Source organism: Cebus imitator, unplaced genomic scaffold (assembly GCF_001604975.1).
Source record: "Cebus imitator isolate Cc_AM_T3 unplaced genomic scaffold, Cebus_imitator-1.0 Scaffold311, whole genome shotgun sequence".
In the NCBI taxonomy this organism is placed as follows: domain Eukaryota; kingdom Metazoa; phylum Chordata; class Mammalia; order Primates; family Cebidae; genus Cebus; species Cebus imitator.
In genome coordinates this window covers 71,946-98,904 of record NW_016107626.1, presented here as the reverse complement: position 1 = coordinate 98,904, position 26,959 = coordinate 71,946, and the positions used below count along the sequence as shown (strand labels likewise).

The 26,959-nt window shown below is 47.2% G+C and overlaps 2 protein-coding genes across 11 annotated transcripts in view; both read right to left on the bottom strand.

The window, feature by feature from the left end:
• The window catches only part of LOC108285920 (neuroendocrine secretory protein 55), a 63,227-nt gene that overhangs the window by 11,911 nt on the left and 24,357 nt on the right, over window positions 1-26,959 (bottom strand). The gene's annotated exons all lie outside the window — the stretch shown is intronic.
• GNAS (GNAS complex locus) overlaps window positions 1-26,959 on the bottom strand; it is a 56,572-nt gene that overhangs the window by 19,326 nt on the left and 10,287 nt on the right. For 4 of the 9 annotated variants that reach the window (XM_017503412.2, XM_017503413.2, XM_017503414.2 and 1 more), the window contains exon 1: window positions 16-495. The exons of 4 other annotated variants lie outside the window; for them this stretch is intronic. In XM_017503412.2, the coding sequence (XP_017358901.1) occupies window positions 16-154 (139 nt within the window). In that variant the 5' untranslated portion in view covers window positions 155-495. Of the gene's footprint in view, window positions 1-15; window positions 496-2,502; window positions 2,761-26,959 lie in introns of those variants that run through there. One more of the 9 variants, XM_017503423.1, reaches the window with a different exon arrangement.

The window sequence follows — 26,959 nt, the reverse complement described above, 5'->3', positions numbered from 1 at the left end:
CCCGCCCGCCCTTACCCAGCAGCAGCAGGCGGTGCGTGGCCCGGTAGACCTGCTTGTCCTTCTGCAGCTGCTTCTCGATCTTTTTGTTGGCCTCACACTGCGCCTGATCCTCGTTGCGCTGGTCCTTGGTCTTACTGTTCCCGAGGCAGCCCATGGCGGCGGCGGCGGGCGCGGGCGGCCGGGCCGGGGCAGCGCCCGGCGGGGGGCCGGGCGCGGACTCGGCTCCTCGGCGAGGAGCGCGCGGGGCGGACTACGGGGCGCGGGCCGCGGGCCGCGGGGCGCGCGGACGGGCGCGAAGGGGAGGGTGGTGTCGGTCGGACCGAGGGGCGCGCGCAGCTCCCCGCCCCTCGAGCCGAGGCCGAGGGGGCTGATGGCCGCCGCCGGGCCGAGGCGGACCAGAGCAGGAGCTGCGGGAGCTGCTGCCGCCGCTGCCGCCGCCGCCGCTCTTATTGCCTCGGCCCGGGCCCCCGCCGCCACCCCGAGCCAAAAGCGCCGCGGCGGGCGGGGGGAGGCGGGGGGAGGAGGAGGCGGCGGCGGCGAGGGGGGTGGAAGGAGGAGGAGGAGGAGGAGGAGGGCCGAGGAGCGGCCGCGGCGGCGGCGGCGGCAGGGAGGGCGGGAGCCGGCGGAGGGAGGCAGCCCCCCGGGAGCCCGGGGAGGGGGTCCCTCCGCCCGCGCCCGGCCGGGGACGGGACAGGCCGGGGAGACGCCCCCCACCCCCCAGGCTCGGGCCGCAGCCGGGCCGGGCCGAGGGGGGAGAGGGGGCGTCTCCGCGCCAGTGACGACCCCTCGCACGACGCCAACGCTCCACCTCCCGGGCCGCGTCGCCCGGCGCCCCCGAGGCCTCCTCCCCCTCCCGCGGGCGCCGCCGAGGGGCCGGGGTGGGCGGAAGGGGAGGGAGCGCGCGCCCGGACTTAGGAAAATTTTCGAAAGAGAGAGAGACACAGAGAGCCAGAGAGCAGGAGTGTGGAAAAAGCGAGGCGAGCACGAATCAAAGGACAGAGCAACCGAAAAGGAAAATGTGTCCACACACAAACACGAACACGAATAAAAATCCACACTACACAGCGATGGTGGTGTCTGGTGGCGGTGGCGGGGTGGGGGGGCTGACTAGATGAGCCGCTCCTCGCGCCCCCGGCGCCGGGCGCCATGGCCCGAGCCGAAGGCACCGCTGGCCCCGGAGCGCCCGCGGCCTCTGCGCTTGGCGCGGCCGCCCAAGTAGGAGAAGAAGGCGCAGCCCAGGAACACTCGGAAGCAGCAGGTCGCCCCGAACACGAAGCCGCAGCCGCGGCCCTGCTCCGTGCGCTTCTGCAGCAGGAAGTTGAGCACCCACGAGGGGCTGCGCACGGAGAACACCAGGAACACCACGAGGGGCAGGTGGGCGCTTAGCGCGCCGGCCTTGAGCGGCCCGGGCCGCCACACGACGCCCCCCACGCGCGGTGCCGCGTAGTAGGCGTCGTCCTCGTCGCCCGAGTCCGTGTCCCACTCGGCCCAGGCCCTACTCGTGCCCCCGGCGGCGCCGCCCTCCTCGGCGCCCCCGGCGGCGCCCTCCTCGGCGCCCTCGTCGTCGGCGGCGGCGGCCGCGGCGGCGGCGGCCTCGGGGTCTCGGGCCTCCTCCTGGGCTTCTGGCACCTTCTTCTTCTTCTTCTTCAGCATCTTCTCCACCTTCTTCCTCTCCTTCTCCCTCTTCTTCTCCTCCTTGCGCCTCTGCTCCAGCAGCTTCTTCTCGAGCTTCCTGCGCTCCTTGTCGGTCAGGAACTTCTCGGGGGGCGCCTCGCGCGCCAGGTTCTTGGGGTTCTTCGCGGGCTTCTCTGGGTCTCCGCTCTTCCGCGGCGCGAGCGGCTCTCTCGGTTCGGCCAACGCCGCAGCCGCCGCCGCAGCTTCGGCAGCCACCTCGGCAGCCGCCGCGGCCGTCTTCTTCTCGCTCTCCGCCGCCCGGGCTTTGAGCTTCATGGCCATCTTCAGCATGGTGACCCGGCCACCTCGGGGAGCTCGGCTCGCGCCTGGCCCGGGCGCCCTGCTTACCCCCGGCCTCGGGCTGCCCGGCCCCTGTGCGCCCCGTGTCGGGGGGCTCCGCTGCGGTCCTCGCCGCGCTGTTCCGGGGCCGCGGAGCGCGGCTGCCCGGGCTTCGGGCTGCTGGGCTGGCTGCCTAAGAGTTAGCGCCAAAAACGATGAGCAAAGAAAAAGGGGCGAGAAGAAACCAAAAAGCACCCAACAACAGCGAGAAACCAAAAAGCACCAAGAAATGTCAACTCAAAAAGAAAAGTGCAAAGGCGCGCGGATGGCACGAGTCTGCTGTTACCCTCAGGCGCTCCTTGGTTTGGCTCTTGGGCACGCCAATGGAGAAGAGAAAAGAAGAGAAAAGAGAGAGAATTGGGGGGTGCCCGGAGGCGCGGGGCAGGACAGCGGCGCCCGGGCGCCCCTGCCCTGTCCCGGCTCCAGTGGCTCTTGCCCGCGCCGGGCGACTCGGACTTCCGCGGGAGGCCCCGGCGCTCCCCGACTTACATGTGAGTGAGGTGCACTCACACGCAAGGCAGCGCCTGCCTGCCGGCCGCCCGCTGCCGCCCCGCGCCGGGACAGGGGCTCGCTCCAGCCGCGGCGCCGCAGCCCGGAGCCAGAGAGCAAGGGAGAGCCGCGCCGGCCAGCCACCTGACGCAGCCCGCTCCGCGGTGCCGACGCGACTGAGTGTCCCCGCCGGGGAGCAGCGCTTCTAACCGGCCCCGATGACGCCCCAGCCTCTTCAGAGGACCGACCCATAGCAGCGGCCCCTATAAACCGAAGGGGAAGCGTGAAAAATCGGCCCACCGGGGACGCGCCCGAATGGGCCGCCGCGCACCCTGGGGGTGCGGGCCGTTGTGGGGACAGCGCGAGTGTGGGCCGGGGGCGCCGGGGGCGCGCTGGCGGGGGGCACGGGCGCGCCCAAGACGATGGGCGCTCAACCCCGCCTCCCAGACCTGCCTCCCAATTTTCGGTGAGTGGTGTAGCCCTGGGCGGCGTGCAAAGTGTGCGACGGCGGCGCTTACCCCTGCTGTGCGCCTCCTTACCTCCAGCCACCCACCCCGCCCTCCCAGCGGCGCGCGCCCGCCGAGATAGGTGTCTAGGTGTCGGAGAGCCGAATTCCAATTGTTTGCGACGCCCGCACTGGGTTTCTTTCGGATCTTCGGACGAGAAAAGTGCGTTGGGATTGCAAAGCTAGCCCTGCCCGAAGCAGCAGGCCCGCCGGTGTCTTGGGAGCGGAGGAGCGGTGGCCGGGGCAGTGGAGTCGGTCCACGAGGCGTCCTCCCAGGTGGGAGAGTTGGCGGCCTGGCCTGGGCGCCCTGGGGACTCTGGAACAGAGAGAAAAGTAGTTTACGGAACGTGAACTTGTTTGAAGGTTATTTCAAAACTTTCAAGTGTCCCGCCCCACACTAGGATGCAGCAGAGTACAAGATTAGGAGCAGGGATACTAAGTTTTCAACCACTGGACTCCAGCCCGCCTTTCCTGGGACCTTGGTTAGGTCATTTGCTGCCACCTTGTTGTCTGCTGGGATGCAGTTCATTCATTCAATAAATGTTTGGTGCATGTGGGTTCCGCGGCCCACCATGTGCCCAGGTGAGCCGAGGCGGCTAGGTAATCGGGCTAAGATGGGAGTAGTGCCTTGGATGGGACACAGGCCTACATCCCGGAAAGCCCAGTTATGCAAAGTCCACAAACTGTCTTCCCATTTTTTCTTTGACTTCTTAACACAGTCCATGGAACTTAAGCTGTTTGGGTGAAGAAGGAGAAAAAAGAAAAGTCTACCTATAAATGGAAACACTTCTAACAGTCCCCAGGGCTATGGGGCGACTGATACTTCCAGAGGCCTTGAGCAAACAGCTGTATCGTTTTAAGTTAGCTTTGAAAATAAAAAGACACTGTTAGCCAACAGGATGACTGAAATTCCCCCCTTTTCCCCAGTTTGCTCCACTTCGAGTAAGAAAAGGTGTGACAGATGAAGACGCCACGTGTTATTTTTCTTGGCCCCTTCCGGTATACCGGGTACACCGCTATCCCCATTATACAAGGCCTCTTTTTTATGTATCTGAAAGGACAACAGAGGACGATTCAAAGTCAGCAAAGAACACTTGGAATTAAGAACAGGAAGCACAGCCTAGACACCAGACCCTCATAACCTGCAGGCCACCCTGCCCTGGGCCACTGCAGACCCCTGATTTTCTTGAACTTGGCTGAAAAGTTTTTGCCCAGCTTAAGCCAGGTCTTTGTCACACTCCTGATCATGGCCTCTGTTCCACACAAAAATACACCTTCTTTTGAAAATGCTCAAAGGAACTACTGTCCTAGCTTGATGCTTTTCACCTAACCAAAGATGGATAAAAATATTGTGTGGATACACCTAAATGTGCTCATAGAAAAATTCGGCAGTTAAGGTCTCAGGATCGATGATTCCAAGGCTGCCAGTGATAGAGATAGTGGGGCTCCCTATCATCCACCACCTAAGTTAGAACTGCTTGATGACACGGCACAGGTGCTATATCTTTAGATATTAAATTAGAACTTCCTGGCTGAATGTGATTGTCATTTAAAAAAATTGTTAAAGACTTGTAAGAGAGAAGAACAGGCCAGAAATTTTTGTTATGCTCCTTTGTTCAAAAGCATCTTCCTTTCTGCTTCTAAAGTTGCAAAGCACAGATACATTGTCTTTAAGAGTACCAGGTAAATAGTAACAAATAGGACCTTGATACTTATGCCAGGAGCTACACAGTTATACAATGTATATAATAAAGAGTCTCCTTATTTGGAAATCTCTAAGCTCTATTACCACCTTCCCCTTTTAGATAAATATCACACCTGAACTTTAAAAGGAGTGAAACTACCCCATGTCATATACTAACAATTGTTCTAGGCAAGGCACAATCCGGACCACGGTCCTAGAATGTGTAATGCAAGATCAGGCTTTACTTCTTTCAGGTCTCAATCTATGAGGCTATTCTTGAAAACAAAAAATTTTTAAGTATAGGTTTCATATATATCTTATTATGGCTACTGATGGATAAATAAAGCATTTACTTTGTAAATAAATGACAGCAGGTGGAATGATGGGTTTACAGGTAAGCAAATGACACCCAGAGCTTTGAAACAAGCTGGTTTGTGGTCTGCTAGGCTCTCTGTTTTCACTCCACACAAATTGGAGGAAGAGATTTTACTGAGCTTTTGGCCTGAAATTTGACCTCTCCAGGCCCTAAAAGTTGTGATTTTTTTTTTTTTTAAGTCTTTCAGATTTGGAGGCTACCATGTGTGACCTTTTCATATGAATTAGTAATTTATTTTAATTGATCGTTACTGTTTTAAGTACCTAGTTTATGCTTTGAAAGTAGGGCAGTCTATTAGCATAATTCTTGGCACAGTCCAGACAAGAGCTTTCCAGTGGAAGGGGCCCCTTGACTGGCTCAGGAAGAGAAGGGAGTTACGGAAACTTCAGCTTTCAGGGAGGGACAAAGGACAGAATGTCTTGGGTATAAAATGCCCCAGGAGATCACAGATCTCTGGCTCAGGAGACTTGCTTCCTGCCCAAGCCAGCCAGTTGAGATCATAACACATCCCTAACCTAAAACACTAGGTCACCTAACAAAACAGTTTGGTTAAACAGATGGTGTCACGCACTACACAGAGAAATGGCCTCGAAACATTTCTTTCCAATGTTCCATAGCTGACAACAATGGACAACATCCCCCACCAGGGTTTGAATTCTGTGGTCTTGTCAACTTTGTGGCGATAAAGGCAGTTTGTGATCTTTGGCCCCTGGGTATCCTCTTTTCTCAGTGAGAACGCCTTCTCTGCTTTTCAAAGCAGTGGACTTACTACGGCTTAGAATCTTGAAAACATTGCTCTCCTTAATGATGTCACTCAGTTTTTGGACAAGAATATTGTCTTTGGCCCTTCATTGGTTGGGGTCATTTTAAGTTGTTTCTCAAGAGCCCAGGGCAAATATAATTATAATATTATTTTAATAGCCTAGGAAACAATAAATAGGTTTCCACTGAAACAGAAACTTTAGCTGTAAGGTTTTAATAATAGTATTTAGCACTTCCACAGTGTTTCCTGTGTTCAAAGCACATTCAGCACTTTAATTAGCTAGAATGACTGAAACTGCCATTGCAAATCAATGTCAAAGCCTATGCCATGTAGATGATGAAAGCAGAAATTGTAAAAAGGATTTCCTAGTCCCAAGTAAGAAGACTCTATTACTTTTGACCATAAAAGTTCTTAAAAATTGAATGTAGTGATTAGGGCATTTTTTTCTTGTCATATTCACTAGCTAGTAACTCAAACCACAAAGTAACCCTAAACTTGTATTCAAAACTAAACGTGATATAAAACTTCATTTCAGAAGACTTGAAGTCTATTACTGAAGAATTAACTACATGGCCATATGACATTTTCCCATTTAATATCCATCAACTAACTTTAAAATGATCCATTTTTAATTCAAAACATACTCTAATTCAAACAGAATGTGGAAATACATTGGCCAGTGTGTTTGGACCCAAATTCTTGAGCCAGTGGCTTTGAGATGCTGTTCAAACATCTACTTAAAACAAATATGAGGGCAACCGGGACATTTTGCAGCCCTTCTTGATCTTTCCTGACTCTCTGATGGGCAGGCACCATCTGTGAGAGAGGCATCCTGGTCTCCGTGGACAGACGCCCAATTCCCAAGGCCATCAGTGTCTTTTTCACCACATCCCCATGAACCCCAGAGTGGGCAGGAATGGACTTTTAATAAAGCCACCATCTACTTTAAGAAGGGAAACATTAACAAAAAGACATGATATGTATTACTTTCTTCCTTTTAGGAATCTAAATGATATGATGCACATGTTACCCTTCCTTGAAGATTCTAGGTGGACAAACAACTTGGATATCAACAGGAAGTGGAAAACAAACTCACTAGTGGAACCAAAAGGCAGAGCCATCAGCAGAACACAGGCAGCAGCGTCAACAATTAATTCCAAAACTCAAAGTCAAATCCAGGAGAAGACTGAGGATGCCCCATTCTCTGTGAGGTACATCAACACCAACAGATCAATGGACCCACTTAATGGAGCCCTTAATTGGATTTTTTTTTAAAATTAAGAGTTTTACCGCTCTACAGCAGGAAAGTCAATTTTCCTAAACTGAAAATATCCTTCACTTCCCTTGGGGAAAAATTTTCATGAGGACTAAGGTAATGGGAAAACCTGTTGCTTAGAACCTTTAACTTGGCCTTGAAAATGGAAACTCATCCAGGATGGAGAATAATGTAGGGAGACTAGTTAAAAATAGACACGGACCAGCTCACTTTCATGCTTATTTACAAGGTGCCTTATTTAAATGACACTTTGATCCAACATCTTACTAAAAAATGACAACAGAAAAAATAAGAGCCAGTTGGTGCACCTGGAGATGTGATGCTGAGACCAAGAGAGAGGTCTGAAGTCCTAATAAAATATCCTTAGATAAGAGAAGCTCTGTCATTGCTCTTATTTTTAAAGATTTTAGGGTTTTTTTTTCCCCCTCATGGTATTCACTTCTTTAAATTTAGCTCCATACAATTAGAGTGTAGACAGTCAAAAACACTGGATGAATTAGCAATTCATTTCTTTTAGTTAAATGCTGCTTTGTGGACATATACAAATGAAACAACTGCTAAATAAGAGTTTTACATCTTCGGATTCTATTTTATCTACCTGCCAAGCAAATGTAGGTGATCATTTTCAAACAGCCTTGCTGTGAGTGGCTAGCCTCAATTTGGGAAACAGATGCAGACTGGACCTCGGGTGTCATTTGCCTTCAGAGCTGAAACCCCCTCTCCAGTCCCACTTCCATCTGCTGTTAGTAAACCAGGAATTAAGCAATTAACGTGGCATAATTAGTCACACATTTAATTCATCTAGAAATGTGATACCTTTTCATCGTTTTGTGTTTGCCCACACATGTTTAAGTTGAAATTGAAAAATGTGTAATTATCGCTTAGCTCCACCTATTTCCCTGTCTTTTATTTTGAGGGGGGAACTAATCGGGGCCCAGGCTGCATGGCCCCTAACAAGGAGGGGTGCACCCTCCTTTCACACTGGCTCCAATTCTCCTCCCCACAGCCACCCCAGCCTTCCTCTGTTTGATTTCCATTTAGCTTCCAGTTGGTTGAAATTAAGTGTTTGCCAGGGAGCTCAGGGCTGTGCCCTCTACTCTCCCACTCAGCAGTTTATTGAGGGCTTGGCAGTGTGCACAGAACTCTCCCTGGCCTGTCAGGAGCCCCTCAACATCAGCAGAGCCCAGATGACACTGTCTTTCTAAGGTCTTTGCCGACCACTGGAAGTTATAAGGAGGGGAAAATCATTCAGCCCAAGCGTCAAGCATTTGCAGCTAGTCTGGGGATCAGATGAAAAGGAGATTTTTTTATGAGCTACAGACCTCAGCTCTACCCACAGCCACGTCCCAGGGTCTCTGCATGCCGCCCAATACTGGGAAGGCTGCCTCTGCCCGCTTTCTTGAACATTCATGTTTTTTGGTTGCCTAAGTCTCTACTACCTTCTCAGATTACGGCTCGTTTCGTGCTAATTACACCGAAAAAACTGAAAGAATGTCGCTGACTTTACAAAGAACACAAAGCAGACTTGCTTTAAAAACTAAATATAGCCAGTTTCTTTCAGAAGGCAGACAGGCTTGGCCTTCCAATGATTTGTACTATGCAGATTAATTGCAGATGGCCAATTCATTTATTAAGACCCAAATGACGGCAGGGCTCAGCTATCGGCAGGACAGATTAAAAATGTGTGTTGCTCTTGGGGGCCATTTACCTAAAATGAGAAGGTCTGATTAATGATAAACATTTTTTTTTCCAGCACTTAATTGTAAATTAAGATTTGCTGATGATGACAGGATAATTTAAGCTACCGTGGAAAGAGGAAAGAAGTGGAAGCTGCCAACCGTAGGAAGCAGTACGTGTACTGTGCAGGTAAAAATATAGATGAAATGAAAGAAGAAAATCTAGCCTCTCAATGTGGAAGGCAGTGGCTGCCGCAGATCAAGAGGATATTGTTTTTATAGCCCCTGTTCTCCATTATGTAAGAAATGGCCTTTTAAAAGACAGACTTGGGAAGCGGGTATTATCTCTGTTAGCCAAGCAAATTACAGATTACTCCCCACCTCCACCCCCGACACCATGAAATCCCGAAAGGGTTAATAGGTGAACAGTAGCAGCTTGGAATGATTTATTTTTTTCTAAGGAACATTAAATACTGAATTGCTCATGCTGAAATAATGCTACAGCTGTGATCCATGGGGTTGAATTTTGGACACTGGCTCGAGTAACAGGTGTACTCATTGTGTGCCCAGCTCGGCTGAAATTGTGATGCCTAACTCAAATTTTTTCCCAATTAACTGGTGAGGATTCTGGAGCCAGCCAGGAAAGGGCCTTTTGCCACAAGCACAGAAGACATGTGTGCTCAGCCTTCAACAAAAATGTCAGCCTTAGGGGAAAACGGAGCCATTTCTCCCTGATCATAAAAACAAGAAAATGGAGATGGACCTGAAATGTCTGGAAAGGTAGAGGAAAGAGACAACCTAGTTGGGACCAAACCTTTCTAGGTTCTAAAGCAAACAGGTCTGTCCTACAATTCAGCTCTTGGAGGATTTTAGGGATTGAAGAAAGTCCAGGATTCTAGGAAACGTGTCACCAAAATTGGTATTATTAGAGGAAGTGGCACAAAGCTACAAGTGCAGAGTCTGATCTGTAACATGCTAATTACACCTATTTTTATCCCTAGCTTGCAGTGACCTAACATGAAGCAATAAAAACTCTGGAAAACTAGCCCTTCAGTTATAGAAGGTGTGATTACCCTGGGGTATGGGAGCCCCTGAGAACACTTTCATTGGGTCCATGGGTCTAACCTGGGGTGAGAAAGCAGCAGTCCCCCAGGAAGGTGGTTGATTTTCAAGAGCACTTGGTAGCAGCGAGGAAAGGCACATGGGGAGCTGTGGGGTGATGTCAGCATGCAGTAAGAGGGGAACTCTGAAATGTCCAAGACCAGCCCAAGCAAACTGCACCATCTCCATGTGGTGTCCTGGTCTGGAGAGGAAAGGAAGGAGGCTATGTTTTGCCAAGCCAAGACTGATCAATGAGGAGAAGGCTTTCCTCAGTCCATTCCACTGACAGCAAAGGCCCTGGATCCCTATCTTCTGCCAAGATGGTGCCAAATAGCTGAACCATACAAAGGAAATGGATATGAAACTTAATTGAGACCCAGAGACATCTGATCTCCAAGTTAAGGACTACTCCTTATACTCATAACAGTTGGAGGCATCTCAAAGTCTAGAAAAGCCTAAATGACCCTAAATTCATACTCATGTTATTTAACCCATGCCTCTGGGAAGCGATCAAGAACAGGATTAATTTCATCCTCAGCCTGAAAAGTTAAGTTCCTTAGTTTTCTTTTAATTAAATAATTATTTTAGGTGCATCATTTTAACAAGATACCATGAGTTAGTTAGTTCAATGAATGAATACAAAACCAAAATGTTGACTAGTATAATCCCTAAATTGACTTAATATTTTAATTTTAGGTACTTTCATTTACCTTACACATTCTTAAATGTGTTAAATGTGTTTTCCACAATTTGGCATAACGATGTATTCACTAGATTTATTGGCTGGGGGGAAGCAGAGAGGCAGAGAAGAGAACTTTTTTTTTTAAGACTATGACTAAATGATAGAACTCACAGCAAACATTTAATTTCTACAATCGATGCCAAAGGTAGAAGAGATTTTGAGAGAAAAAAATAGACGGATAATTTCTAAAACATGTAAAGCGAAACAGCAAATCTGCAAATGCAAGAAAAAAAAAAAAAAAAAACCACCACTACTAGCAGCATGAAAACTCCAGGGAAACAAACAAAAACATCATTGTAATTGATAGTAATTGAACCCCTGCTTAACTTTCCTCCCAATATCTGATAATTCTGTGAAATCACCTAGCTGTCACTCTTGTCCCTTTAGAAACATGACATTGATTTGTCTAGCAGAGACCCATCATTAGAATTCTGAGGTCTGCTTAATGGGGCTACTAATAAATCTAAGTCATCAATTCTTGACCTTTTGTTTTCTGAAATTCTCGGTATGTGGTAAACTGCTGAAAACACATTTTCAAGGTCTGTGACTGTAACATGAAAAATAAAGGATCAAGGCTGGGCTTTGAAGGTCTGATCATATCTGAGTTCTGCCCTGACTGCACCCCAGAGGGAAAATAAGTAAGATGGATTAGGAACAGCATCTGGGGGTCATATCAATACTTTCTTTTGGGCTGAGCTATTTGCAAATAGAAATGGACTGTAAGACTGCACTACGAAGGAAGATGTGCCAAGGACCCATTGCCCCTTCTCCTGCCTTTCCTTGTCCCCTTCCTCCCCCATCTGCCTGGCTTTTTACTGCATTGAGAGATCAGGAAAAATTCCAGCCAAGAGAGTCTAAATTGGCTATGCACACGAGAGAGAGAGAGAGAGAGAAAGAGAGAGAGAGAGAGAGATGGAGAGAATCTAGTCACAGTTTTGGTGACTTTGAAATAAAAGGATTGGGTTGGGGAGGGTCAGCTTTTTTTTTTTTTGAGAATCATGGACACTTTTTCTTTTTCTATAAAAGCAAAATGCTTCTCACCCTTATTTTTTGCTGGCTGGATTGAGCTGCTTGTAACCTAAGACAAAATGCAGTCAGGTAGTTTCAGCTTCCTCTAAATTCTAAGATGGCTGCAGGCACCAGACTCTGACAGTGATGTTGCTGAGAATCTAGCCATAAAGATTTCTTTCCACACTGTTCTCCCTCCACATCTGCCTAGAAGGACTAGCCTGCTGCTTAATTTCCCCCGTCCTCTGCAGTCAATTTCAGATGGCTGCAGCAGAGAAAGCAAGACCCCCACACCTTGTCTGTGTGTACCCTTCCTTCTGCACCCCTCTGAGTGCATTTGGACTGTGTTGGGGTGACATTGGGACAGGTGGTTGGCTGAGCTGATCCTCTCAAATATTCAGGCAAACTGGTTGCTGGTAGACAAAACATCCAGAGGCTTTTTCACGATTGAACTTTTGACCAAATTGATTGGATGCTTTGGTGTCAAGAAGACAAAAACCCAAGTCAAAAAGGTCATCAGAGTAGGAAATTTGTAGGCAGTGAATAGCAGGAAGCATTACATATTTCTAACAATGAAAAATGTGAATTTTTAGATTGTGCTAAATGACTCAAAATTGACCAGAGCAAAGCTACAAAGTGAAAGAATGGATCTTGTTAAGGTTATATTATTCGCATTTATTTGGCTTTGTTGCTGCCAGAAAGTGGCTTGGAGCATTTCTTTTCAGAGCTCTGTAAAATGTAAATGGTCTAAATTAAGACGCCATCTAATCTCAGACAATATTAATTGTGACATGAAAAATGAGACCAATTCTTCCGACATCACAATCACCAGCACCCCACATTAACTGATCATCTCACTGTGTTTCTCAAAAGCCTGAATATTTTTCTTTTCCAAAAGTCTCTATTTATTTTTTTATTTATTTTCTGAGATGGAGCTTCACTCTTGTTGCCCAGGCTGGAATACAGTGGTGCAATCTCAGCTCACTGCAACCTCTGCCTCCCAGGTTCAAGTGATTCTCCTGCCTCAGCCTTCTGAGTAGCTGGGATTATAAGCACGTACCACTATGCCCAGCTACTTTTTGTATTTTTAGTAGAGACGGGTTTCGTCATGTTGGCCAGGCTGGTCTAGAACTCCTGACCCCAGGTGATCTACCCACCTCAGCCTCTCAAAATGCTGAGATTACAGGCGTGAGCCACTGCGCCCTGCCGTGCCTATTTATTTTTAAGAAGAGAAAAAAAAAAATCCTCAAATACTTTACTTATTCTGACACTGAAAATGCACTCTCCTAAAGTGGGCTTCTTTTGACTTCCAGGCTCAGCAAACCTCTGTATCTGATTTGTTTTGTTTCTTTCTCCTCTCTGAATTAAAACACTTTCTAAAATAAAACCGCTAAGCAGCCAGCCACTCGTATGCCAGGATGCTGCTCCTGCATCTCTCTCCTTCCAGACAGAACTGCTGGACTCTAATGTTGCTTTCCAGGAGGAAAAGGAGGAAAATGCATTTTCACATATTTGTCAAGTGTTTTCCCCTAAATGAGTCCATTAAAATCAGCAAGATCACTGTTCCTCCATCTCAGTGGCAGGCAGAATCACCACGCATGGATACAGGAGCAAATCTGTATTTCCAGTTGGCTCTGGTAGGGAGATTGCCGTTGTTCTAGAGAAAAGAGGTATCTCTGTCTCTGCAGTACTGCCTCACAATTTCAAGAACACTGCCTCCTCCCATAAGATTCTGCAGATGTTGCACTTGGCTTGTTAAACCTCTTGCTAAATGTAAGAAATAAATTTGTTTAACTTGTAAATGTCCATAATTTACCTACTGCAAAGCCCAGAGTCCTTGCTGTTTCATTATCAGCTGCCTGTTAATAACCATCAAATTAGAAGCGTCTCTAGGAGTATGGCAATTTAGTGAGGGGAATAAGAACAGAAAATCACAAACTGTTCAGGGAAGTTGACGCATAGTGGGCCTCCTGGGGCTGGGGCCCAGGGCCCCTCAGTATTTAGTTCAAGGCCACCGGGCTTTCTTGTGCGACATTACTTCTAACATAGATACTGTGTAATTCAGTTACACAAAAGCAGCCCAGATGAGCAGGCTCACACCATCTCTTGTGCTCTGCATAAGTCTGCACCAGAGGCTGTCAACGCAGCCTGCACTTCCTGTTGCATGTCACGAAAGGGCCCTAAAATTAAGGAGGGAGGTGAAAGCAAGTACAAAATAATGCACTTTCTATGCCTGTTTTTTTTTTTTCTTCCTTTCTCCTCCCTTCATCTCTAGGGACTCCACAGCTAACCCAGACACATTTTGTTACTTCCCATTCCCAGGGGGAGAGGTTTTTTCCAGCTGTGGGAGTCTGGAATTCACTTTTATCTCTTTCTAAACACTACCAGCCCAGAATCTTTGGTCCACTTTGGGGCACTGTAGCAACAACACAGTAGGGGACTCCTGTGGACCCCATGCCTCAGATCAGAGCAGGGATTCCAGGCCAAGCTGGGAGGTGGGAAGTCGGTGATCACGCCATTCCCTCATCCTTGCTTGAGCTGACTGTGCTTCAACTCCTTCCCCATTCTAAAACACAGTTGGTCTCCGCCCCTCAGAACATCAATCCCAGGCTTGCTGGGCTCTGTCCCTTTATCTCGCTTCCAATGCTATGTTCAATGGTTCTTAAGTGTTCATTTCAACCTCACACCTGACTTAGCACCTGACTTTAAAGAAAAACATCCTTTACAACAATAAGGTATGTGACCACTTGAAACCCCTCCAAGGCTTTCAAAGCCGGTGGAGCACAGCACAAGGAGGAGGACCAGCCCCAGGGTTAAGATCTCACAGAGGGAAAGGGGGAAGCTGGCACCTAGCAGGTGGCTGTCTTACCCTTTGGACTATCCTATTTACCACTTGCCGCTGGCTGACTAGTCCTGGGCGCCACAGAATGGGCCGGTGGTGCACAGGCTCAGGGAGGGGCTTCTCTCCCCCTCTCCAAGTGCATCGTCATTTGGTGGTGACAGCCACTTTGCACTCCATACCTTGACAACTCAGATCTCTTCTTTCAGAGGCCCCCTCCTTTTCCCCAACCAAGAGCCTCCTCTTTAAAAAAAAAAAAAAATCATGTTCTTTCATCATAATTAAAGTGCTGTCAGGGAAAATGGCACAGCTGAGTTTTGCTGGTTGAAATGACCCTCCTTCTCCACTCCTCTTCACTTCTCTCATTTGCTAAAGTGGTCCTTTCTCTGCCTGAAATCAGGCCCTTTGGTGATGGAAATTTTAACTTAAAGCAGCGAGTTCTAAGGAGAAGCCTAACCTTGGGAGGGTGGGGAGAAAATCAATGTTTTGAGCTGGCCTCTGTCTGCAGCAAGGTGCTGGTGAGGCTGTTTTCATCAGGAGGAACAGTGGCAGAGACTACTTCTGGGCTTTAGATCCATGCAAGGTCTCCTAATTACAAGTCACTGTCAGGGTACACAATGTAGCAAAACTTGGAGGCAATTCTCCCTGTTGACTTAGCTAAGGGTCAGGAGGAAGCTATTTAGAAGGAAGTGCAGAGGTTCTGCACCTGGGAAGATAAAATCCAAATGCCTCTCATGCTCTGAGGGAAAGCATGCCTGCATGTTGACTGTCACTGTTGGCCTACGTGTTTGTGTGTTCGAAATAAACCTGTAACTTACAGGCATAATTCAGTGCTCTCCTCCTAGCTGAGTGTTACTGAGTCATACGGGGCGGGGGGGGGGGTACTTCCTGTGTGTTGTGAACACTGCATAGTGTAGGGGTCTTTTTAATGTCTCCTATCATTTTGTGACAATGTCATTCTAATCCTGTTAGCCATCATAGAACTTTCTGAAAGAAACCGACACTTCTGAGTGACTTTGAACTCTGCCATCAGAATCCATGACATCTATTCAAATACACATTATGGGAGGCACTCATAATATTCATCCCAGCCACCACCTACTTACATTATAAGGAAACTCGAGTGTCAGGGGCTTTCAAAATTAGCTTAATTTCCTTTTCCTAAAGATCATACATCTCGGAAAGGCCCCTTTTAAGTTACACTGGGGAACTTAATTGGCAGGCTTTTGGGTTTCTATCAGGGTATTGCTAATATCTGGCAAGTCAAGATGGCAATCTGGGCCGCCCTCAATGGAATCATTAGCTGTTAATACACCTCTGAGTAACTCTAAGCTAAGGTGTGAAATCAACCCAAGTGCCACTAAGCCCCAGTTTTTCCTAAGGCTATAAACTGCAGGACAGTTTTGGGGGGGGGCTGTTTATGTAACATACAAACAACAAGGTTGTTTTGCTGCTGGCTTACTTGCTGGCCTGGACTTCTGCTTCCTTGCTTCTTCCCCAAGCACCCCCCACATTATATTTCTTTTTTAAAGAAAGCAAAGCAACCGTGTAGTACTCAAGCCTCTTTTATTTCCTGACTGTTCTATGTGTCATAGCCGTGGACGCTGGAGAAAAACATGGGGCTTGTCATTATCGACCAGAGCTGGATGAGTCAGGCACCCCAAAGGCCGCGATCTGAACCTGACTGTGCCACTGAATGGGGTGGACGGCACCCTGCTGCCAGGCGGAACAACACTAAGCAAGCACTATGCTGCTACTTGGAGATCTGGGGTGAGGGGTCTGCGTGTCCTGGGGTCACAGTGAAAGAAAGTCAATTCATTGCTTTGGGGGCTGCTAGGCAGACATAGACTTGGCTTGAGAATAACAGGTTATGGGACTGGAACAAGACGGGGGAGGGGGTGACTGCCCAAAAACCCTCTCTGGTTCCCCCCAATGCCTTTTGTTAGAATGCTACTCTTAAGAACCCCACTATTAAAAATGGGACTCTCAGGCCTTTTGGGCCTCATAGAGCTCTTTATTAAAATGCAAATGTCCCTAAGAGTAGCCCCATAAGCCTTTGCCAGCTAATGGGATTAACTGAAGAGAACACAGCCACCTGCAGGGAGGTAAGGAGGCCTGGGGCCAAATGGCTTCTCAGATTTGCCATGTGCTCATCCGAGATCACCCAGAATGCAAAATTCAGGCATTCCTGTTTCAGTGGCAAGTTTTAAGAAGCCACAACTTAATAATTCTATAAATCTCAATCATATTCACTATGGAACAAAATTTATCTGAGAGTTCTTTCAGTTCAGTCATCCACACAAAAAAACCTTCCCTTGTCATATTTTTAACATAAAAAATAGCTAGCAATCTGTGTTATGCACTCATATTTTCAAAAAAACATAAAGGTCACTATCACGTGCTGATAGTTACAGAGACCTATCAAGAAGACATATTATTTCAAGGGCAATGAGTAGATAATTGAAAAGTATTTATGAAAGGAAAGTTGGAAATAAAATTCTGGAGATTAAAATGTGTTTTTCTTTCCACAATGGCTGGGGATTTATTATAGACTTTGAATATATAATATCTCTGTCTGCATTAGGGAACAAAAGAGACCTGAAGCCCAGGGTCTGAGATGGAGGACCGGAGCTAAGAGAGAGGGCAGGCCAGGAGGGAAGATGGAAGACTAGAGCCAAGATGGGGGCCAGCCCAAGAGCTAACTAAGATGATGGAGGATGAAAACACTCAGGTAATAGCACTCTACAGTACGTCAGGACCTGGCTGCAAACTGCACTTTCCCGTCTTACTCTCAAAGCACTAATCCTAGACATAGAAGATTTCTAAGGTTAGGTGGGAGACATTGGGCCCATTCTCCTAAGAGAATTTTAGTCTTGAAAGATCCTGGAAGGCATAGTTTGGCTCCAGAGAGAGATCAATGAAAAAAGGAATTTGGTAAAAGGTGGTTCTCAGCACCACTCCTGGGCCAGGCCTCTGCAGCCCCTCCTGGAAGCAAGCCGGACTCCTCAGCATGACCGGTAACCCTCTGGGCTACGCCTCCTGGAGAAAGGCCTCCTTCAGTCGCATGACTGACGAGTTTTCAACAGGGAGGTCTACCCATGACTAGAAACGGTTCAATCAGTGCTGTTTGTGCAGAAATGTTCAGCCTCCAAGTGGGATGAAAATCTGAATGGCCGTGCCTGTCAAATGTTGTTTGTTTTGACCCCAGAAGATCCTTCTGGCTTTCTGCAGTTTGATTATCAGCACTGATGACACTTTTAAGTAAGCTCTGATTTGGTGTGCTCAGCTGGGCTGGAAGACTCTTAGCAGGCTGTTGAAGTCTTCTGGTTGACAATCTCCATCTTGTCTTATGTATTCCCTGTGTAATCACTTAGCAGAGACTGCCCACTCTTGCTAAATTCCTGGGTTTGTTTCGATTCCATCAAGGGAGTAGCAATGTCTCACACCTTTGTCTTCCCCACCGGGAAGGGCACATATTTGGCACTCAATACATATATATATTGAATAGATGAATGAAGAAGTGAAAATGCCTGAACTGAGGCAAACTCACTGACCTGGCAAGGATTCATCCTTCTAAGGGACGTGGCAGGTACGCGAGTGGCTACTGCGAGCTTAGAGATGCTACTAGACAAAGAGGAGTAAGGCTATTTCAACCTACAAGTTAACCAAAAAATTAGGAAATAACTTAGCAGTGAGAAAAAAATGGGTGTATGTGCTAGTTCCCATGCCCCAAGGACTGGGTGGTATTCCACACTTTTGTCAAGTTGGACATGACCTACACATGGGCAAACCTCAGACCTGCAATAGTCGAAAATTTGAAAAATTAATTTGTGACAACTGTTTTCACTTGGAACCAGGATAAATTTAACTATGTTCTTAAATCAGGCATGCCATTTTACGCTAAATTTCCATTAAACATTTCCCAACAACATTTCTTTCTTCCTGAAGATCCACCATGACCCCTAACTCCCTGGCAACTCCAAAATGTCACAGAAGGCCCATTTTTAAAACATATTTGTGAATGAGTTCCTTTCCTTAGCAATTAGATCAGGAATTCTTTTCCCCAACACCAGCCCCTAATCAGCCATTTTGCTAAGTCTCAAAGCAACACAAATTCAGCTCAAATCAATTAGCAACACATTTCTAACTCTTGGCGCTTGGGGAGAGTCTGAACTCCTCCTGGTGGAAGTAGGCGAACACCTTGAGAAAGAAAGGAGAGGCGGGTCAGCCCGGGAAGTGGCTCCGCCTCTGCGGGTGTGCTTCACAAGATGCCAAAACGTGGGAGAATGGGGTCCAACCACAACAAATTAGGATGAAATTTTGATTTCATTTTTTTCTCTTGAGCTGATGAATAAAGCCCAGGACATAGGAAGGAGCTAACGGAATGTTTTCCCCACCAATGCCAGGAAGCTGAAGGTCTGCTCTTGTGATTTTGCATCTGGCTGTGATGTTCTCTCTCTGCCCCCTACCCTCACCCCCGTACAGACCGTACAGAGCAATCGACCTTGCCCCTGGTCTCTTCCTGCTGAATTCCCCCCTTTTCTCTTCCCCTCGCCCTTCCTTACTGAACAGAATTGTCTTCCGTCTCTAATGAACATACCCCAAGAGAATAAAACTTGTTTTTCAAAGTGGGGAGTGGGAGGGAAGGAAGAAAGGAAGGAAGGGAGGAAGGAAGGAAAAAGAAAAAAATGAAACAATGCCTATAGTGGGTCTGGCTAGCACCCAATTCTCGAGGACACCAATTATAAAATTCAAAGGTTTCCCCAACATTAGAGATGTATACTTAACGTATAAGATGCTCACTTCTCACTTTAGGGTTTGCTTTGTTTTGTTCTGGATAATTATCAATTTTAAAATTCATTATTATTATTATTTTTTTAAGAACTAGAAGGTTCTCTGCGTGCCAGGCTTCCTAAAACAAAACAAAACCACTTAGTGGGATAAAGCTCGTGAAAGCACTTGGAAAATGAGGCTGTGTTACAGGCAAGGTATTCCTAACTTAAATAAAACAAAAAACGGACCATCATTTTAGAATCAGGAGATAAACATTTGGGAAAGCAATAAGAGGTGAGAGGGCAGTGGTCAGAGCTTGGAGGGTGGTGGTGGCCCTGTCTTGGCACACAGGACAGGCCTCTGTTCCAGCTCTTCTGGTTGACACTTGAACCAACAAGGGACCTCATGGGGCAGTGGGATGCGGAGGAGAGGATGCCCCAGCCTGGACTGTGAGGCTGCCTCTCCTCCCCCTGCTCCTGGCCCCTCAGCTGTGCTGGCCACACCCTCCTCAGCAGTGCTCCACTCCCTGTCTGGTAGGAGGATAATCACTTGCAACCTGACCCTCTCTTCTGTTCTGGACTAGAAGTTCCTAGAGGGCAAGGACCCTATTTGGTGCTTAGAGCTAAACTTGGCAAAGGCACGCTTTTCTTTTCTTTTCACCCTCTCTCCCTCCTCTCTCCCTTCTTCCTTATTTCTCTTTCCTTTCCCTCTTTTTTCCTCCTCTCTCTCCCTTTCAATTTTTTTTTTTTTTTGATATGGAGTTTCGCTGTTGTCGCCCAGGCTAGAGTGCAATGGTGCGAACTCAGCTCACTGCAACCTCCACCTCCTGAATTCAAGCGATTCTCCTGCCTCAGCCTCCCAAGTAGCTGGGATTACAGGCATGCGCCACCACGCCCAGCTAATTTTGTATTTTTAGTAGAGACGGGGTTTCTCCATGTTGGTCAGGCTGGTCTTGAACTCCCCACTTCAGGTGATCTGCCTGCCTCGGCCTCCCAAAGTGCTGGGATTACAGGTGTGAGCCACCGCTTCCTTTCAATTTTTTAAATTTAATTTCTATTTACTTCTTTCCTTCCATTTGCACCTTCACTTCTCTGTGTCTCTCTCTCTCAACAATAAACAACTGGCCAAGGGAACTGCTTTTAACTTCTGAGTTGTTCACAAGGACCTTGGGATTTCAAAAGATCAGAGAAGGAAAAACAAAGGGAGGAACCTAGATTCTTTCCCTGCTCTTCCCCGGCTAGGAAAAGGACTGAACGAGTGACAGAACTGGGGAGGACGGTGGGGAACCCGGGAAGAGCTCTCAGGAAGCTGGCTGTTAGTGTGTGTTCGTGGAGTTAATAGGAAACTGCATGCCGTGGTTAATGCCCTAAGACTATCCGTGCATCTGAGTAAAGAGCAGAGGGGGGTAAGGATCAATATGATCACAGCAGAGTGAGGGCAGGAGAGGGGTTTCCTGTAATATTATGATGTCATTTTAACAATAAATACAACTTCTAGAAGAAAAGGCACCAGGCCAAGTGTGGGATGTGGGTTCCGTGTCCTGTGGGAAGTGAAAGTGGGCATTTGGGCCCCAGAATGGGGAGTTCTAAGAGGGGGTGCTTCCCTCTAAGGGAGGGATTTGTGCATCTGGCGCGGGGAGAAGACTGGCCAAGAAAGCCACCAAATAAACAGACCAAAACCCCTACCCCGAGGAAAGCACTGAAGAGCTGGATTGGTGTTAAAAGTAAGGTCCCCAGGTCCCAAGACAGGATGAGAATCTCAACCCAAACACCCTGGAACCGTGGGGCTTCTTTCCCTTTGCGCATCCTACATTTCATCTAGAGAATTCCAAGAGCCCACTTTCTGAGTGCAGACCCAGCCATTCTGAGCTCTCTGCTGACCTCTGGTGGGGAGGAGCTCCAGTAGCCCAGGAAAAGTTGGAAAGAGGCAGACACCTGCCCTGGTCACCTCTGCTCCCCACCTGCCCTCAGCCAACACTGAGGGTCACCTGCCTCAGGGTCACCTGCCCTCAGCCAACACTCGGGGCTAGAAGTCAGGAACTGTGAGAAGGAGAAACTGCAAGAAACGCTTTAAAGACTCCCCAGAAGAATATGGGCATAAGAGAATAATGTAGGAAAGTTATCAAAGAGACAAATTTTTAAATAGGGGGGTGGGGGGGACATTTATGTTAAATCAATCTTTTGTATTCAGTTTCTTTCACTTTACAATGTTAAGAGTGAGGGGAGACAGAGTGTGCATATGAACGGGTACGGAGGGTAGGTAAGTGGCCCTTCTCAAATAGACGACCTCATCATTTTCCAGCTGCTGGGTGGGGTGTCGGGGGGCAGAATGAAAGGGAATGGCAATGGCACCTGTTCTTGGAACCAAGGAATTTGGCCCAGACACCATTAGACCCAGCTTCCCCTCCAGTGGAAAGGAGGCCTAAAGAAGCCAGAAGCGGCCTGCCCCAAGGCAGCACTGAGCCTCAGATGGACAGTGGGGGCCCCATGCTTAGAGAAGATGCCTTCGCTGATGAGAATGCCCCGGTGCACTGTCAGTGTGAAGCACTGAGAATTAAAGAGGGGTTGAGGAGGGGACAAACTGAAAGCTAGCCCTGAGGTTTCAGAGGTCCTGAAAAACCCAATGATGCTTGCCTGAATGGAAAAATAATGATTTATCTCTAGCAAGTGCCTTCTTTGTAAAAAATCCATGCAGCTCAAATTCTGCTCCATCTCCCTGTATCTTCCCATATTATTTTAAATGCTAACTCCTCCAGGAAGGTCCCTTGGATTTCCCTGGTGGAAACTGGACCTCTGCTTACCTATGAACCTCTTTTCTAGCCCTTGAAAGAGTTTACCACAAAACTCTGCTCCCACAAAGATTCTCCCGGTGATGGGGACCCAGAAAGTATTAATTATTTACCAAAGGACAACAGAGGACCCTGCCATTTGATTTCCTATACACTCTGCCATTTTGGAACAGACATTTTAAAAAGTGTGTGTGGGATAGGGTGTTGGCATACCTCGTCTATTTAAACTTTATAGGAGAATTAAAGACATTTTAAAGTGAGAAAGACATCCCTTCTGTTTATTCAGTTTAGGAAAACTAGGACCAGAACATAAAGAGATTTGTCCAAGAGCCCAGGACCAGTTCCCAGGACACTGGGGCACCAAGGCTGTGAATCTGGAGGTTTCCTGATAGTGTGCTTTCCTGCCTTGGCTAAGCTCCACAGACCCACTAGTTAAAAGTGGCCGGAATTTGTCCTTAGATGTCAACTGCTCAACTGAAAACTTTTAAAAGCATTCCTCAGCCTTAGGGGCGGGGGCTGTGTCCCTAGGAAAGAGGCTTTAGAGAGGGGGATGCGGGTTCTGTCTTAGGCGCCAGCACAAAAGGGAATTTTTGAAACCAGGCTGTCAATAGCAAAGGCCGAGCGCCATCTGCCAGCCGGTTCTGAGCAGCCTTGCTTTCACTGTCTCCACTTCCCAGCCCTGAATAACTCGTGTTCTCATTTGTTTTCCGCCAAAAAAAGGTAGTTCCTGCTCAGAAAGCCCCTGCAAAATAACAACACTATTTTTAAAAAAATTCTCAGAAGACAGAGAGAGAGAGAAAGAAAAAAAAAAAGGAGAGAGAAGGTGAGAAAGAAATTCAAGAATTCCTCAGGAGGCTGATTTCTGCTCTGCATTGCGAAACTTCTGAGAAAAATGAGAGATGAGCCCCCGTTCTCCAACTAAGGCAGCCCTCATGGTCTTCCTTCCTTCTGACCCCATCCCTCACCTTTTTCTGGCAGGGCAGGTGCCCCACTTTGAGCCTGCCTTAACATCTGAAATCAAACCCTAACTCTGGGGAATCAAGACTGTAGAGCCAGAAGGGTAGGAAAAAAAAGAGTCTGGGCACTATGGCTCATGCCTGTAATCCCAGCATTTTGGGATGCCAAGGTGGGTGGATCACCTGAAGTCAGGAGTTCAAGACCAGCCTGGCTAACATAAGGAAACCCTGTCTCTACTAAAAGGATAAAAATTAGCTGGGAGTGGTGGTGCATGCCTGTAATCCCAGCTACTCGGGAGGCTGAGGCAGGAGAATTGCTTGAACCTGGGAGGTGGATATTGCCAAGCCCATGCCACTTCACTCCAGCCTGGGTGACAGAGCAAGACTCCATCTCAAAAAAAAAAAAAAAAAAAAAAAAGGGAAAGAAATGAAACAAGAGAGGTGTCCACTATCCACTAACTGTTAGCTTAAGTCTGAGGCTGAGATGCCTGCAAGCATTTTGGACTCATCCCTGGCACCTGAGTCCAAGTCTCTATCTCAAGCCTCCTTTCTCAAGCTGTCCCTGTCCTGTCCCCATCTTGGGTCTTTACTTCTTCATACATAAAGCTGAACACAGAGATACCCTCTGCTTCCTCCTTGACAAGCCATCAAATTTAAAGTGCTCTCCTGACCATGGCAGGACCCCAGGAATACTTGGCAGAATCATCCCCAAATGAAGCCTTGTCAATACTTTCAAGAATCAAACTTTAGCCTTTTCTGGATGTCAACTTGGTAAATTCATGAAATCCTAGAATAAAGTACTAGAATGAACCAAGATCCCAGGAATGAGAACCCCCAACTTCTAATCCAGTGCTGTTTGTAGTATCCCAGGACCCCCCCAAAGAGCTGGGGGTCCTCTGCCCATGGCCAACTCCATTAGATCAGACCTACCATAGAAGAGAGCAAGGAGTAAACACCGTAAGCTCACAAACACCAAACTGCCCTAGGATGCGCGATTTCGTAAGAGAGCTCCAGAATGGCTGGATCGCATCAGCAACATTTCCAGACTCTCACTCAGAAAGGGGAACCCTCTTGGGAGTGTCCATCCTAAAACGCGCCCTAGTCATTTGTTTTGCAAAACAAAATGATCTAATGTGTTTCCCTTTTAGCAGCTGAAAACGCTTAATTATAAATAGCTAGAAGTTTTTTCGGCAATCCAACTTAAAAAAAATTTTCCCCTAACGTCTGGCATTTATTTTTGGGTTCTGCCCTGAGTCTTCTAAGCATTTACTTGGAAAGATGTTAAACTTCCCCAGGCAAAATGTCAAAATCAACATTCAAAAAGCCTGCCTTGGGTAATTTCTAGGATTCTGCAGTAAGAAGGTTTTATAGTTAGGGGGCATTTTGCTTAGCTGAACTTGTAACATAAAAAGCTAGTCTTCAGACAAGTTTTGATTTCAAATGATATTTTAAATTTTACATATCTGATATATAATTTATCAAACTACCAATATATTTCTATGTCTTCCCCTAAAGAAATCCTAACGGTGAAAGCTAAAGTGTTGAAATACATGTGCAAGTCTGGAGTGAAGAGTCATCATTGTCTTTATTTATTTATTTTTCTGGCCTTTGCAATGAACTCAGGGTCACAAATTCCAAACTCCCTTAAAAAAAGAAAAAGAAAACCTCCTTTGTTTGGAAAAATTAGATCCCTGATGAATCTGTAACATCTCAAAACTCTACAGAAAGACCAAATGGGGCCAAAAATATAAATGTGTCACAGTCAAAATATAACAAAGAGCTTATAAAGTCACCTTCCATAATGGTTACTTGGGAGAGAGGCCGGTCACATGCAAGTTAGGGGCTTAGACCACTGTTTAAAACTAAGATCACAACTTAGTCCTGCTATGATTATTCCAAGAAATAACAGTTTTAAGAGTCTGCCCTAGGATGGAGAAGGGGGTGTCCATTTTATCAAAGAGCAGGTGCAAGCCTCTTGAGCAGGAAATGTCTTGTGTTGCTACTTCTGTTGGCTTAGCTATGTTTTATTCCTAAGAGATCTTATGCTCTTTCTTAGTACGGTCATTCAGAGAAGTGCCCCTCTCTCTTGCAATCTAACTTCCTGGCTTGGAAGATCAGTGGCTAAAGGTTATACACTTCCATGCAGCAGGGTGGTTCTTTATGGGCCTGGGACTAGGGAGACCTTATGGAGACCCAGCAACGGGGCCCACACACTGGCTGCTGGTGTGTACACATGATCAGTTAAAGGCTCAGCTACTGTTTTGGGGGAACACATATGAAGTGGGGCCCCTGCCACCCTAGAGCTGATACATTGTCAGCAGCCATCTGACAGATGGGTCCTTCATGTCTTGGCAACCTTCTCTTCAATTGAGTGTGCACCGGACAGGGAGAGAATTCCTAGCCTGCTACAGGAAAAGGCATCCTTAAGAACCCCTAAGTGGGAGATGTGATCATTTAAGGGTAAAGGCTATTTAAACACTAATTTGGCCCAGCTATGGGACTGACTTGGTTACTCAAAGTCAGCTCATTGTTTACTTCCCTGAAAGAATTCCCTTTTCTATTCTAGTTAGGATCATGTGGTTCACTTTCTTCTCTGAGATTTCTACAAATTACTTCTACCCAAGAATACAGGTCACCAAAGTCAGTATGAACATTTCTGACTGGTTGATAGTAACTGCAGGCTGGGCATGGTGGCTCACACCTGCAATCCCAGCACTTTGGGAGGCCGAGGTAGGTGGATCATTTTGGGAGGCCGAGGCTGAGGTCAGGAGTTCGAGACCAGCCTGGCCAACATGGTGAAACCCCGTCTCTACTAAAAACACAAAAATTAGCTGGGCATGGTGGTGGGCACCTGTAATCCCAGCTACTCTGAAGGCTGAGGCAGGAGAATTGCTTGAACCCAGGAGGTGGAGGTTGCAGTGAGCTGAGATCCAGCCTGGGTGACAAGAGTGAAACTCTATCTCAAAAAAAAAAGAAATAACTGCAGTGGGCAAACTTTTCTCTGAAGATATAGGTAACTTTAAGTTATGCAAGTTACAATATGTATGATCTGGAACTTTCCCCAGAATTTGATACTGATGTTAGGGCAGTAGTTGTCAATGAGGGGTGACATTTGGCAATGACTAGAAACAGTTTGTGTGTGTGTGTGTGTGTGTGTGTGTGTGTGTGTGTGTGTGAGAGAGAGAGAGAGAGAGAGAGAGAGAGAGAGAGAGAGTTACTGGTATGTAGGGGTCAGGGATGCTGCTACACATCCTACAGTGCATAGGACAGCCCCCCATGACAAAATGTCAATGGAGCCACTAAGAGGACCCCTCTGTTAGACTGAGCCCCCGAAAATGCCCCTAAAATCCTAGCACATAGTTAACTAGGAGAATTCACAGCATAAAAGTAAAAAGCTGTTCTTGCTAAACTTTGGGGCCTATTTGAATCCAAGCTCTGTCCTGGGGTGGGAGGTGGCGGTAAAAGCAAAGGGCACCCTTCCTCACGTTGGCTGGCCCTGGCCATCTCTCTCGTTTTTACACAGACATGCCATCTGTTTTCTGCCTTATACTGTCTCACCATCTAGTGGTCACCTGAAATATTAATTCACCTTCACCATCTTTGGGCCTTTCTGGAGCCAGTCATTTAAAAATTCCCATGTTGGGGGCAGTGGGCAGAAGGAACCCCCAAATGATGTCAGTGATTTAATTAATAAGTTAATTCAGCATCTTGCAGGCCTAGTAGAGCCACAGAAAGAGCAGCTATAAGGAATTAGGATGGACACTTCCTAAGATTTCAAAAGTATATGAAAGCCAAAAAAATCAAGGGGCTGATTATAAGTAAGGTCTGTCTTTTTAAAAGAAATCTAAAAGGCTTCTGCTTAAATCCCCTGGGCACAGATGTTACATAACCATAGATTTTTTAAAAGGTATCGTTTAAAAGGATATGTTCAAGTGGTCTCAGTAATGTAAGTACCTATATACTTCCTAAA